This window comes from Sorex araneus, chromosome 2 (assembly GCF_027595985.1).
Source record: "Sorex araneus isolate mSorAra2 chromosome 2, mSorAra2.pri, whole genome shotgun sequence".
Taxonomy (NCBI): Eukaryota; Metazoa; Chordata; class Mammalia; order Eulipotyphla; family Soricidae; genus Sorex; species Sorex araneus.
The window spans coordinates 375,636,989-375,650,923 of record NC_073303.1 but is presented as its reverse complement, the minus strand read 5'-3'; the positions used below and the strand labels follow the sequence as shown (position 1 = coordinate 375,650,923).

The 13,935-nt window shown below is 45.9% G+C and overlaps 1 protein-coding gene across 3 annotated transcripts in view; it reads left to right on the top strand.

Annotated features, from left to right (window-relative positions):
* The window catches only part of CD226 (CD226 molecule), a 75,000-nt gene extending 61,611 nt beyond the window's left edge, over positions 1-13,389 (top strand). The window contains exons 4-7 of one of the 3 annotated variants that reach the window (XM_055129358.1): positions 4,507-4,609; positions 8,719-8,721; positions 9,009-9,063; positions 13,184-13,389. In XM_055129358.1, coding sequence (XP_054985333.1) covers positions 4,507-4,609; positions 8,719-8,721; positions 9,009-9,063; positions 13,184-13,297 — 275 coding nt within the window. In that variant the 3' untranslated portion in view covers positions 13,298-13,389. The remainder of the gene's footprint in view (positions 1-4,506; positions 4,610-8,718; positions 8,722-9,008; positions 9,064-13,183) is intronic. The other 2 variants (XM_055129357.1, XM_012935134.2) reach the window with 2 other exon arrangements.
* The last annotated feature ends 546 nt before the right edge of the window (positions 13,390-13,935 follow it).

The window sequence follows — 13,935 nt, the reverse complement described above, 5'->3', positions numbered from 1 at the left end:
GACCAGGCCTGGAAGCCATGTTCAAATCCTTTACACATCTTTAAAAAAAAGGGGGGGCTGGAGCGATAGCACAGCGGGTAGGGCGTTTGCTTTGCACACGGCCAACCCAGGTTCGATTCCCAGTATCCCATATGGTCCCCCGAGCACTGCCAGGTGTAATTCCTGAGTGCAGAACCAGGAGTAACCCCTGTGCATCGCCGGGTGTGACCCAAAAAAGAAAAAAAGTGACAGTAAGCACCATGTGGTTTGTAAAACTGATAACAGCAGGGCTTCACGCACAAACATTCCACTCACACCCTCCACCTCTGTCCCGGCGTCCTGTCCCCGCTCCCTGCCCCTCCCCCACGCCCACACACGCACTATGTCCTCAACTGCGCTTGGCTTCCTGTTGGAGACCAGTTCTCAGGTTCTATTGCCTTTGGGCATCTCTTACTCCATTAAAAAAAAAATACCCCCCACAAGAGAGATTATTCTATATCTGATATTTACATGCTGTCCTAATTCCTCTTCCTTAAAAAAAAAAAACTTGTTTTAAACATTGGGTGGGGTTTTGTGATTTCCAGTCCTGTTCATGGTTTCCCACGCACATAACTAACTCCAACAGCACCCCCCCCTGCCTCGCCCAGGGACCCCAGTCCCCCCCTTCAGCACCCCCTTCTGCCCCCCTCCGACCATTCGAATTCTTTACAGACTATTCTAACGTGTGGTTCTCAGAGAGGGGCTCGGGGCCAGCGTCCCCGGATGCCGTGAAACATGTGGATCACGGGGCCAGGCTGGGTCTTCCCGGGCGGGGACTCTCAAGCGAGGGCCTTCACTGGGGTCAGGCGCTCGCCTTGCATGTAGCTGACGCAGGGTCCATCTCTGGCACCACAGACGGGCCCCCAAGGCCCCCGCGGAGTCACCCCTGGATGCAGAGCCAGGAGTGCGCCCTGAGCACTGTTGCGTGTGACTCCAGGCCCAATAATAAAAATAACAGTACAGGAAGGAATCCTGAGGTGAGGGCAGGGCTCTGTGACCTGCGGTTTGACCGGCCTGAGGTGGTCAGGTTGCATTTCGGGGTGGGGGGAATTGCAGCTGTGTGGTTTGGGGTGACTTGGTCTCTTAACGGAGGTGAGACGTTAGGAGGCGCACACGTTTCGGAGTGTCCCCCGTTGCGCGAGTGTCTCCGGAGCGTGTTTTGGACCGAGAGGCACAGCCTCCCTCCCGCTGGGCTCCTCTGAGGCCTGGCTGGCCCCGGAATGCAGATGCTCCACAGCACCTGGGGACACTGGCCCGGACAGCGGCCCTCCAGGTGCCGTCTGTCACTGGCTGGGGCTCACCGAGTCTCTGGGCCGGTGGGAAACAGGAGTTTCTGTGCGTGTTCCCTACGTGTGTTCCAGGCCTGTCTTTAAAACAGTTGGTAGGTGTGCCCACATCCGGGGAAGACCAGTCGTGGGTGCAGAACAGCCCCTTTGGGCCTCACATCACCCCCTTCACTCTCCCTTTTTGATAAATATCTTCAAGTCATTTTTGCTGATGAGTGTCTCTCTTAATATCCTCAAAATATTTTTATGAATAACAAGGGTGTTTTAGCCCGGATACTAGTCGTCCAGTTTTGGTTTGTCTTTATATGTGGGTGCTAATTTTGACTTTTGAATAGTTTTTTTTTATCTGATTCATCTTATATTTATTTTTACCAGCAGAAAAGTCATTTTTATTTCCAGAGATTAAAATGATTCACTTAATTTCTTCTAATTTTATATGGAAAAAGTAGATCCTACATGATCCAGCTTTTATTCTTCTTCTATGTTTTGCTTGTTTGTTTTTTGAGACACACCTGGCGATGCTCAGGGGCTGCTCCCTGCTCTGCGCCCGAGTCTTACTCCTGATGGTGCTAAGGGGGAGCATATGGGAGGCTGGGGATTGAATCTGGGTCGGCCCCGTGCAAGGCAAATGCCTTTCCTGCTGTAGCATTGTTCTGGCTCTATTCTCAGCAGGGATCTATACAGTATTGCAAAAAAAAAAAAAAAAAAAAAAACCCAATAAATTAGTTAAATGTCTTTCTGAGAATAATGTCAATGAATTTTTCAACCTCCCCTTTCATTTTCTCACGGATTGCCTGCTGGGTTTGACCTTGACATCTTTTTTTTTTTTATTTTTTTTTTATTTTTTTTTTATTTTTTGCTTTTTGGGTCACACCCAGCGATGCACAGGGGTTACTCCTGGTTCTACACTCAGGAATTACTCCTGGCGGTGCTCAGGGGACCATATGGGATGCTGGGATTCGAACTCGGGTCGGCCGCGTGCAAGGCAAACGCCCTACCCGCTGTGCTATTGCTCCAGCCCCTGACCTTGACATCTTGACACCTGCTAGATTCAAATGGCTTCCGTAGACCAAGCAGGAGCCTTTGATGGCTCATGACAAAGCAAACCAATTTCCGGTAGTTTGTCATTTATTATTATTTATTATTTTTGCCTGATTTGCCTGACTTCTGCCTCAGGGGTGCGGGGGCCGCCAGGGCCAGAGGGCTTGGGAGGCACGGTGCTGCTCTGGCCCGACCCCGTGCATGTCAGCATATGCTCTTGTCCTGTGAGCTGTGTCCTGGCTCAATTGGGCCAAATATTTGTGGGAATGTGCCAAGAACTCAAAAATATTCATTTTTTTAAAAAAATTTTTGGGTCACACCCAGCAATGCACAGGGGCTACTTCTGGCTCTGCACTCAGGAATTACCCCTGGCGGTGCTCAGGGGGCCCTGTGGGATGCTGGGAATCGAACCCGGGCTGGCTGCGTGCAAGGCAAACCCCTACCTGCTGTGCTATCGCTCCAGCCCCAATATTCATTTCTTGTTAGAGAGAAAATTTGATTTTTCCTTCTATCATATAGTCATATTTTACTCTCCCCCTCTCAGTCCCCCCATTTTGGACCACACCCCGGGGGGCTTAGGGCTTATTCTTGGCTCTGCACTCAGGTATCATTTCTTCTGGCATGCTTGGAGACCATCCGGGGTGCTGGGGACTCAACTTGGCTTGGCCCCGTGCCAGGCAACCCCACCTTAGGTGCTGTACTCTCGCTCCAGCCCTAATAACGGTCTCCCTTTGATTTCAATAGATTTAGCTTTCCCTTCTCTCATTCAGTGTGGACAAAAGCCATTTCCTAGAGAAAGTGTTTAAAGTATTCGTGTATTTCAATGCCTGGTAATCACTGTCTCGAGGAAACATCTTACAAACAAAAATGTTTATTACCCGACTTCACTTACCCTTGCAAGGAAAGCTCACAGAGGGACACGTGGAGGTAATGGTTCAGCTCCTGCTGTAAGAAAAATCGCAGCCAGCGCGTGTGGCGGAAGTGAACAGAGGGGAGGATGGAGGGAAGTGAACAGAGGGAGGACGGAGGGAAGTGGACAGAGGGGAGGACGGAGGGAAGTGAACAGAGGGGAGGACGGAGGGGAGTGGACAGAGGGGAGGACGGAGGGGAGTGGACAGAGGGGAGGACGGAGGGAAGTGGACGGAGGGGAGGACGGAGGGAAGTGGACGGAGGGGAGGACAGAGGGGAGTGGACAGAGGGGAGGACGGAGGGGAGTGGACAGAGGGGAGGACGGAGGGGAGTGGACAGAGGGGAGGACGGAGGAGGCCAGAGAGAAGCGTGTCGCTGAGCTGGGATCTGGATGAGCGCCACTGGGTGCGGGTTTCAGTTTCCCTCTCCCGAGGAAGGGGCTTGTGGCCCGTGCTCCTTCTAGAGCCTGGCCCTTCCTGCAGATGAGGAGAAGGACGCAGAGCTTAGTCCAAAGTCCCCAGGAGCACTTTAATGCAGTGTCTTGCAGCAGTAGGTCCTGGGGGCAGCTTCCGGCTTCTGCACTGCTCCTGTACTGTTGCCTCACCTGCTTCTGCCCATGGTTCTGTGATGTCATTGGAACTGTGCCCATTGTCCTCACGGTACCGGCAGGGGGGGCCAAGCAGAGAAAGTTCAGGACCTGCCGCTGCTGGACACCCGGGAAGCGTCATGTCCATTTCTGAGTTCTGGACGACTTTGCTTTCCAGTTAAGTGCTGAGTGGAGTGACCCCGTGCCCCCTGTACATTTATTTGGTTTAGATTTCGGACTCTCACGGCGCAGAAACAATTTCTTAGAACTCTTCTTGAAACATTAAGGAGACCCACGATTGCGCATCCTATGCAAGCAGCCAACTTCATTTTTCTGATTTCCACATGAGGTTTTGTGTGTGTTTCCGGGAGCTCATGAGAATGAAGCAAAACTTACCCCAAGCCTTTCTTCTTTTGTTCTGTTCCTCTTTAGGGTGTTAAACCCAGAACCAAGGAATCAGTAAGACTCTCTGAAGTGTCAAATCATTAGAAGGCCCTAAAGAAAAGCCGTCTTTCCCTCTTATCTCACCCACTTATTTTTATTCGATTATTGATTTTAAATTGTTAGTCTGAGTTGATCTATGTATCCTTTCCTTCCTTCCCCAATCCTGTGATTTGTCTGCCTTTGGATGGGTTCCTAATTCCATTCACCTTTTTTTTCTCCTAGGTAAAAATGATAACCTATACATCCTCATCGTGGCTGGAGGGACCGTTTTATTGTTGGTGTTGATTATCATAATTACTTTAATCACCGCATTTTCCTTTAACAGGTGAGTATTTAGGGGTCTTCTCCCAAATCCTGTGAATAGCGTTCAGCGCTGAGTCCTTCTGACGGTGGTGGAGGAGACCCATCTCCATCCAGGAGTTGGGCCAGCTGTGGTGACACGTGTTTGGGAAGCTGCTCTTCCACAGCCAAGAGCAGTACCTGTGATACAGCGAGAGGCAAGAAAACAGCCCTGCAGAGCTGGTAGGAGTTGGTAGCCTGTGCAGATCAGCCAACGTCCACATGGAGTCCTGGCAGCCAGCTTCCTGCCTGATGTCTCTGCTCCTGCCTCAGTCTTCCTTATGCAAGGAAGACAGCTTGTAGGGTGTGTGTGTGTGTGTGTGTGTGTGTGTGTGTGTGTGTGTGTGTGTGTGTGTGTGTATGTACATGCATGTATGCATGTGCCTGCACATGTGCATATGTGTGAGTGTGAAAGAGAGGGAGAGAAGAAGGAAGAAGGGGAGGAGGGAAGGAATCTATTCTGAGAAAAGGTGGGACAGTAGGACCTTCATTCATTCATTCCTTCTTCAGAATGTTAGTGTGGTGAATGCAAGCTATGAAGAAGCCCATGTTCTAATAAGCTAACCAAAACACATTTAAATGGCTGTGCAGGTGACGTTTCTAAATGAGTCAGAGAGAGCTTGGAAGGGGATCTCTGGGAGAGAGTACTTGGTCATTTATCTGAACTTTTCTAACTTTCCAACTTTGTACATTCTTAGACCACACTTAGGAGTTCCCTAGAAAACTATGAACGGACTCTCTTCCTTTGTCCAGCTTGTTCATATTTATCAGTTTACCAGCTCGCTTGGGTGGGGATTTGTTGAAATGTGGCTATAATCATACTGGAATGACTCCTTACACCATGCTTTTCTGGGAGTATTGTCTTAAGGGAGGGTGAGACCCAGACTCAGATATCTGTCTGCATTTTGCATTTCTGACACATCCCGGGCACGGGGTGTGTCTGTGCCTTGATTGAACCTTTCCATTTCTACTCTTCTACCCCCTGCAAAACGGCCACACACATTCTCAGGCATGCCTGCGTTACTAGAAGGGTTTTCCCATCTTAACTCAGTCATATGCATTCCCTCATCTGAGGGTATTAGTCACTCATATCTCCACAGCCTTGGCGGACTTGCTTCTGCTCCCCTGGTTTTAGAAATTCTCTCCAACCCACCGGCCTGCTGTCAGCTGTCTTCTCTCAAACCCATGAAATGCTCCTGATTCATCTTCTCACAGATACACTTAAGACTTTTCTTGGTCATTTCAAACCCAGAGGAATGTTGATGGTCATTCACCCCGTCATCAGAGCTACTCCAGGTCACACGTGTTCAGAACTCAGCCTAATGTTCTTTCCTATTTTCTACTTTATATGTTCCTTGCATCTCATGGTAAATGTTGCAGCTAAACCGTTGCTCTGGGAGTGCACCTGCCCTTTCCCACTGGTAAGCAAACAAACGCTTTCTCCAAGATTCCAAGTCTTCCTTCAAGGTACGGGTCACCGGTCCACTCTGAGCAGCTGTTCCCGTTTCCTCTCCCTGCAGAGACAGTTTGTCACCGTCAGAATCACAGCGAGCTGCTCACCGCTTCCATCTCATCCTGCCCTATAGTTTCGGCCTTAGCAGCCTTGTTGTCCCATATGTTCAGGACGTCAGGTCCTGTTTGCTTCACTTGTTAGCGTTAGCATTCCACATTCATCTTTCCAAGTAACGGATGTTCAGTAAGCGTTTGTTATAATTGATTGAAGTGGGAAATTGCCTTTTGTCCTCTCTCTCTCTCTCAGAGACTGCACCCCCATCTTCCCCAGGGTGGAAAATGAGCAAATTGAGGTACATAACCTAGGACATTAGTGCCACTCAGGAGTGCTCTCCTGTCTCACCCTGGTTGCTAAGCAATGTGACCAGAGCAGGTGTGACAGCAGGAGCATCCAGGATCCAGGAGTGGGGCCACAGCAGAAAGAGCAGGAGGGAGGGAGGGAGGGAGGGAGGGAGGGAGGGAGGGAGGGGGAGAGAGCGAGCGAGAGAAAGAGAGAGAGAGAGCGAGTGAGCGAGAGAGAGAGAGAGAGAGAGAGAGAGAGAGAGAGAGAGAGCAAGCTCTGAGGGGGGCATGTTGGCTTTCTGAAAACACATCGCTCTTAGAAGAAGAGCTAGGATGAACTGCAGACTTAATTTTTTATCCCCCTTGGTCAAATGTGATATAAAGGATGAGTGGAACTGAAATCATACAAAGCTTGTTTTTCTCCTGATCCCAGCATCTGTCGTGATCTGGAGTGGTTATTTCATTTAGGCCCCAGGGCTTAAACAGTGACCTTCCGGACTCCGTTTTCGAGCTAGCTGACAAGCAGGCTTTGATGGGCCCGCTTCGGTAGAAGCCCGGAGGCACCCGTGTGCTGAGTGCGGCCAAGGTCTTGCCCACGTTCAGGGTTTGGGACTCCGCATCGAGACTCTTGCTCAGCTCCAGCTGGTGGTTTGCTGGGTTAGGGATCAAAGGGTGAGATTTTCTGCACAGAGCATCTGAGGAGAGCGAAGGAGGGCTCGAGTCTCTGTGGGAGAAGGCTCCAGGCTGAGGGAGCAAAGCACTGGGCACTTGTTTCCATGCTCTCAGCTTCGAGTTTTCTGACAAATGGACTCTCTGACTACGACTTGGGTATCTCTCAGTTTCAGTGCTAAAAATCTCACCCTGGGGAAATGCTCTAAAAATAAGCAAAGTGCATTAATTGGTCAACCTAGAACAAGCCATAATATGTATACTGTCTTTATTTTGCAGAAAACATTGAACTTTAGAGATGCAAATCAATAGAACACAAGATAAAGACAGAGCATCTGATGCCAAGTTATGTTTCTTCTTCATTATGTTGTAGATTCTAGACCTGTGGTTCTTACACAACCGAGAACGTATTTAGGACTGCTAGCCCTATAATTATGAGTAGAATCTTTGTGAATTACAGAAAGCACAAAATTCAGAGATTTGTGTTTTATTTGTGTACTGGTTATTATTTATATTTTTGTTTGTTATTTTTGCCCACACCTTGCGATGCTCAGGGATTCCTTGTGGCTTTTGCATTCAGGGAATTATTCCAGGTGGTGCTCAGGGGACCATATAGGATGCTGGGGATTGAATCTGGGTTGGCTGCATGCAAGACAAGCGTCTCTCTAGCCCCCTTGTTACTCATTTTTAAGAAGGAATCATAATAATATCTTTAAATTTCTTTGGAGGAGTACTAAATTTATATAAAATAACTAGAAATATGCCTTAGGTAATATGGCCTATAGTAAGCTTTCCTAAAGTAAGTAAATCAATAAAATGATTAAATTTAATAATAACTGGAAAATAAGTAATGGTTTAGATAATAATGAATGAGTGAATATACATGGAATGAGGAGTTCAGGATTATTGCTGAGGATGTAAAGGTATTTCATAAGCTCGTTAGGGTCCATTTGCATCAGCATTCTAGAAAATCAACCTTGGGAGATGTCCCATCTTGTCTGATTTCCAGATTTTTCATGAAGAAATGGCAACATTATCTTTTAAAGAAAAAAACACATACTTTTGCCTCTAACCCATATCTTCTGTTGATCAATCAGCATCTCTTCATGTGGGAGCTGAGACGAGAAGGCCCACGTCCCTCTTAACGACTCCACACATTTGAGTGTATTTTTCACTTCAAATGTTTTGTTCATTCCAGCCTCCTCTTTCTGTTTCCTTTTTATTTAATCTTCAGAAATTCCTCTTGGAGTTAGATTTTAGGGATTTTATTGGAATTGTGGGGAGTTCACTGAATAGTCTTGCTGCAGATGTTCCTGTTCCAGATCAGAGGGTGTTGTCTGGGACTCGGGAGGAGGGGAGTGGGCTCAGACCCCGAGAGCAGCACTCACTGACCATCTGACCTGGGGCTTGGTACTTTTCTCTCTCTGCCCCTGTTCCCCTCTTCAATATGGAGTTTTAAATGAAAGCTAAATAAAACTCCATTCAGGTGGGTTAGCTAACCACCTGGAGGTTTTTATAAAGTTTAGTATCACAGTCATCCAAGAAGTTATATGCTGTTGGTGTTTTTAATTTTTTTTCTGGTGGTGTTTAAAAAGAAATTGGAATTGTGCGAAATTTCTAGATCATTTGGAGAAGGTAGTAAGCTGTCTATGTAATAATGTACTATAAGCCAATATTTAGCAAAATGAATGAGATCAATTACTAATGCACACAGACTGAATATCCAGTTGGTTGCCTTTAGCTCATTAGTGAAGTGAGGGACAATGAAAAAGAGGCTCAATCAATGGAATTTGGGTTAGTATGTCAAAAACAGTATGAAAGCTGTTTTGTAAGGACGGTGATCGAGTATAGGAGAAACTCGAGTACATTTAAAATAACCAAGTGCTGGTTTGTAATTCCTAATATACCGAATGTTTTTCTAGAAGACGACGACAAAAGAGAATTTTATTTGAGAAGTCCTGGGAAACACAAAATAAGGTAAGTTTTCCCACAATTATAATTTATCCTTTCTGTGAATTATCACTGAGATAATTGAATGTTTTATAGTTTGCAATATATATATATATATATTTCTCATTCTCCTTTCAATAACCTGTTCATACAGTTGCCTCTAGTTTAGTCTCTTTCTCTGTTTTGTTTGGGGGCCGGCACCGAGCTGTGCTCAGGGCTTATTCCTAGCTCCACACTCAGGACTCACTCCTGGTTGAATTCGGGGAACCATATGGGCTGCCAGAGATAGAACTTGAGTTGGCTGCATGCAAAGCAAGTGACCTACCCATTGTACTATCTCTACAACCCACACAGTATCGTCTTTTCGATCACTTGTATTACTTGTCATCCCATTGATATTCAATTTGCTCCAGCGGGCCCAGTAACGTCTCCATTCATCCCTGTCGTGTGCTAGTGTAGCCCAATGATATCTGCTCGCTCCAGGAACAGGAAGAGCCTCAAACCATTCATTCAGGGTTTTGATGAAGTCTGACTATCTCGTTGGTGGGCGGCCGCGCGGTCTTTTGACGTCCCGTGGAATCCAGTCGGTAACAGCTCTAGTCCAGCGGTTGTCTCTGAATCGCATTACGTGTCCAGCCCATCTGATTTTTGATGCCTTGGCAAACGAGACAGCGTCCCCTTTTCGATAAAGCAATTATTTTCAAATTGTCCTCCTATAAATCAAATCTTTTGAAACTTTGTTTTACATAAATATGGATAAGCAAGCAATTTTGTTGACATAATAGCAGTTAACATTATATATTCCCGAAATCTACACTCTTTTCCAGGGTTGGGACTACAAAACTACCTCCATGCCAAGAGTTTATTTTTTCAACAAAATCTTGCAGCTGGATTGAGAGTATAGGGTTAAAGCACTTAATCTAACACAGGGCCAGCCCCAGTTTAATCCCTGGCACTCCTTATGGTCCCTGGAGCTCTGCAGGGGGTAATCCCCCGAGCACTTCCCCAGGAGTAAGCCATGGGCAGCACTGGGTGTGGCCCGTAAAAAAAACCTAAAATCCCAAACCAGAAACGCACACAAACATACAAAGCCCAGAACTATTCTGTCTAGTGCTGGAGGCTGAGTCCAAGCTTCCGGTCTCAGCAGCATCAGCCCTTCCTTGGGGTGGTCTTAGTTTGTTCATTGTTTTTTTTTTTCAGCCTCTGAAAGGGGCTGCATGTTCTTATGTTCTTGATGGTCTTGGTTAGGCGACGCTATGTTCTCCCATCTCTGCCTTGGTTCTCCCATGGCAGTGCCACCCCAGTGTATGTGTGTGTGTCCCCCCTCTTAAAAGGGCACCAGTCATTGTGTGTGTGTGTGTGTGTGTCCCCCCTCTTAAAAGGGCACCAGTCATTGTGTGTGTGTGTGTGTGTGTGTTTGGTGGTCCTTCCCAAGAGGTACTTGGCCTGAAAATGGTCTGGGTGGCTCAGGGCTCTGACGTGGCCCTACGATGCTGCTGGAGCTCAGAGTGGCAGGAAGAGCACGAGAGGGGAGGTCGCCGTGTGCCCCAGGCATGCACTCCAGCCTCTGGGCACCCTCTGGGCACCTCACACCAGTTGGTTTGGGCCGGAGGGTCCAACTCCTCTGAACTATGTCCATAACAGACCTATTGTGAGGAGTTCCAGAGAAGGACATTTGGAGGACACACTTCTGGTCCTATGTAGGAAAAAAAAATAGTGTCCTAAATTTAGAATGGGGATTCAATTAAACCCTAAAGGAAAACTCAAAACAAAGCAGACAGGTGGATACAAAGCACGGCATCGATGATCATTATGACATTTGGGCTAATTTATTAATTAGAGGGAGCTCCCGTCACGGGCTCCAGGGCTTCCTGATGCGCGGTGGAGCCTGATGAGTCGGAGCATCTCGCCCCCGACTCTACCTTGCATCTGTTCCGAGTTGTTTAATTGAAAGAGTCGAGCAGTTCCTCTGGCTCTGAAGATGTGAGGGATCATCCTTCCCAGGTCCAGTGTGGCTCCACTATAGGTGGGAGAGTCTTTGAATACCTGTTATTCTGTTTAAAAATTTAAAAATAAAAAAAAAATATGTCCCTCTGTAATCTAATATTGCATCCATTTCTCAGAGTATTGGCAGTTGAATACACATAGCCTAAATCTCCAAAACCTACAAAAAAGTTTGACAATTCAGTATGTGTGCTTTAGACTACTGAAATCTCTCCGTGTAACTTGTGTTTTCTTTATTAAGAAGCTACCATTTGGTAAACAGTCCCCCCCCCACTACTAATGTATGGCTTTATATTTGGAACTAAGTGCCAGGAGTTTGGGCTTATTTTGTCTTCCTCCCAGTACCCTGGCAGTCAGACATTACTATTCCATGTCCATGTCCTAATCCCCTTCCTAGTCTGTATCTGTTGTCTACTCAAGCTTATCTAAGGCAAAATTGATTGCTGAGAACTTCAGAGGAGAAAAGGGATTCCTGTAACTTCCTACATTAGTTATTTAACCTTTTCAGACTCTTGTAGTATAAAATTTAAAGGATCGTAAGAAGGTTACATGGTAATTTGGACTGTTGGACTGTGAAATATAAAGGTGTCAGACCAACTCACCTCTTTTTTAAAACAAGGCAGCTAAGAAACATTGACTCCTGAATTTTCTTTTCTTTTCTTTTTTTTTTTTTATTTTTTGTGTCACATCCGGCGATGCACAGGGGTTACTCCTGGCTCATGCACTCAGGAATCACTCCTGGTAGTGCTCAGGGGACCATATGGGATGCTGGGAATCGAACCCGGGTCGACCACGTGCAAGGCAAATGCCCTACCCGCTGTGCTATCGCTCCAGCCCCTGACTCCTGAATTTTCATCTTGCAAATACCAACACTAAACTTAGAGACTTCACAGAGAACCTTCCTCCAGCTCTCTCCTGCTTGTGTCTTTTCAGCAACACATACACTTGACAGTGGGGATTTTATTAGGAGAGAAGAGATCAGGGATTGTTTACCACCATCGGGAAAGGGAATGTAATTGTCTTAGTCATTTTTTTCCATTTGGTCCAATTGCTTATTTCTAAGTTAGGATCTTTTAAAAAATAGTTTAAACTTTTAACATATTTATTAAGACATCCGTTACAAAATTAATGGAAACCCAGTGTGGGAAAATATTGTATCAGATTTTTAATATAAAAATGAGAATAATCTTTAATGATTAAAAACAAGGGTCAGGATGAATGGTCCTTGGTTGGAAGCCTGCCTGAGGGTGGGGGGAGAGGGTAGGGGACAGAAAAGGGACCATTATGACAATAATGGTTGGAAGGAATTGCTTTGGATTGGAGACGTGTACTTAAAGTGGGCAAGCAACCAAACATGATGGCCTTTCAGTATCTGTATTGCAAACTATAATGCCCAAGAGGTAGGTGAGTGAGAGAGAGGGAGAGGGGAGGGAGGATAGCGGGAGGGAGAGAGGGGGAGAGAGATAAAGAGAGGGAGGAAGGGAGGGAGAGGAAGAGGAGAGAAAGAAAAGAGGAAGAAAAAAGAAAGAAAGAAAGAAAGAAACAAAGAAAGAAAGAAAGAAAGAAAGAAAGAAAGAAAGGAAGAAGGAAGGAAGGAAGGAAGGAAGGAAGGAAGGAAGGAAGGAAGGAAGGAAGGAAGGAAGGAAGGAAGGAAGGAAGGAAGGAAGGAAGAGAAAAGTCCCTGGTAATTGGGTGTGTGTGTGGTGATGGCAGGATGGATATGGGGAGATATTGGAGGTGGGAAATGCCCACTGGTGGAGGGATGGGTATTAGAACATTGTATGACAGAAAATCATAAAAGCTTTGTAACTGTATCTTATGGTGACACAGTGATTCAATAAAAAGATAATAAAATAAAATTTTACAAAAGCCTAGCATTGGGAGAGGGAATTTTATATCTAAACATATAATTCATTGCACAAGATAGCAAGAGGTCATTGAATAGAACTTTTACATCTTACTCTGCAAATCAAGTCTATGATTTCTTAACAGAAGTTTAATACAATGAAGAGAATGTTTGATGAAGTACATTGTAATAGAAGTTTGACCTATGATGTAGTTGAATTGAAATAGATTTATTTTTGACTATCTATTAGCTGCTGAAATTCAGTGAACTACTAATTGATATCGTCTGTTTTTCTAGGCAACCAATAACTACCGAAGTCCCATCTCTACCAATCAACTGTTGGATGGCACGAAAGAGGATGTTTACGTCAACTTCCCAACGTTCTCTCGTAGACCAAAGACTAGAGTCTAAGCTTTCCCCATGATCTAGGCAAAATAATAATGACCACGTACATGGATCTTTACATAATTTTTTTCCACCTTTAATGTGTATGTTGAATAAGGGTTAATCAATTTATTTCATTTGAATAGTAATAAATACTGAATTGCCTAGAGAAAATTCTGAGCAGAAATATTTGCCCAAACTGACCCTAATTGGCTGATATATAAGAGAAAACTTAGTGGATATTGGAAGAGAATGATGCCGGGGAACTTAAGCTTTGGACCTGGGTGACTCACCAGGGCTTATTAATCGTTGCCAGGGAGCCAAGCCATAGCACAGCCAGTAAGCAGCTCGATTTGCTCACGACTGACCCTAGTTCAATCCCCAAAGCCCAGATGGTTCCCTGTGCCCCCCTTGGAGTGTTCCCTGAGCAAGGAGCCAGAAATAAGTTTGGAGGACCACTGGGTATGGGCCAAAAATGTTAAAAAAGCACACACACACAAAATCTTGTGTCTGGAAAGGCTTGGAGAAGGGAATGCCATAAGACAGACATGGTGCTGACCCCTTGTACTGGGTTTGAACTCTTTATTCAAGATTTTTTTCCTGGGTAGCTGCAGTATTGCTACGATGCCTCTCGGAATTTCATAATTCTTTAATCTGAGAGAGAT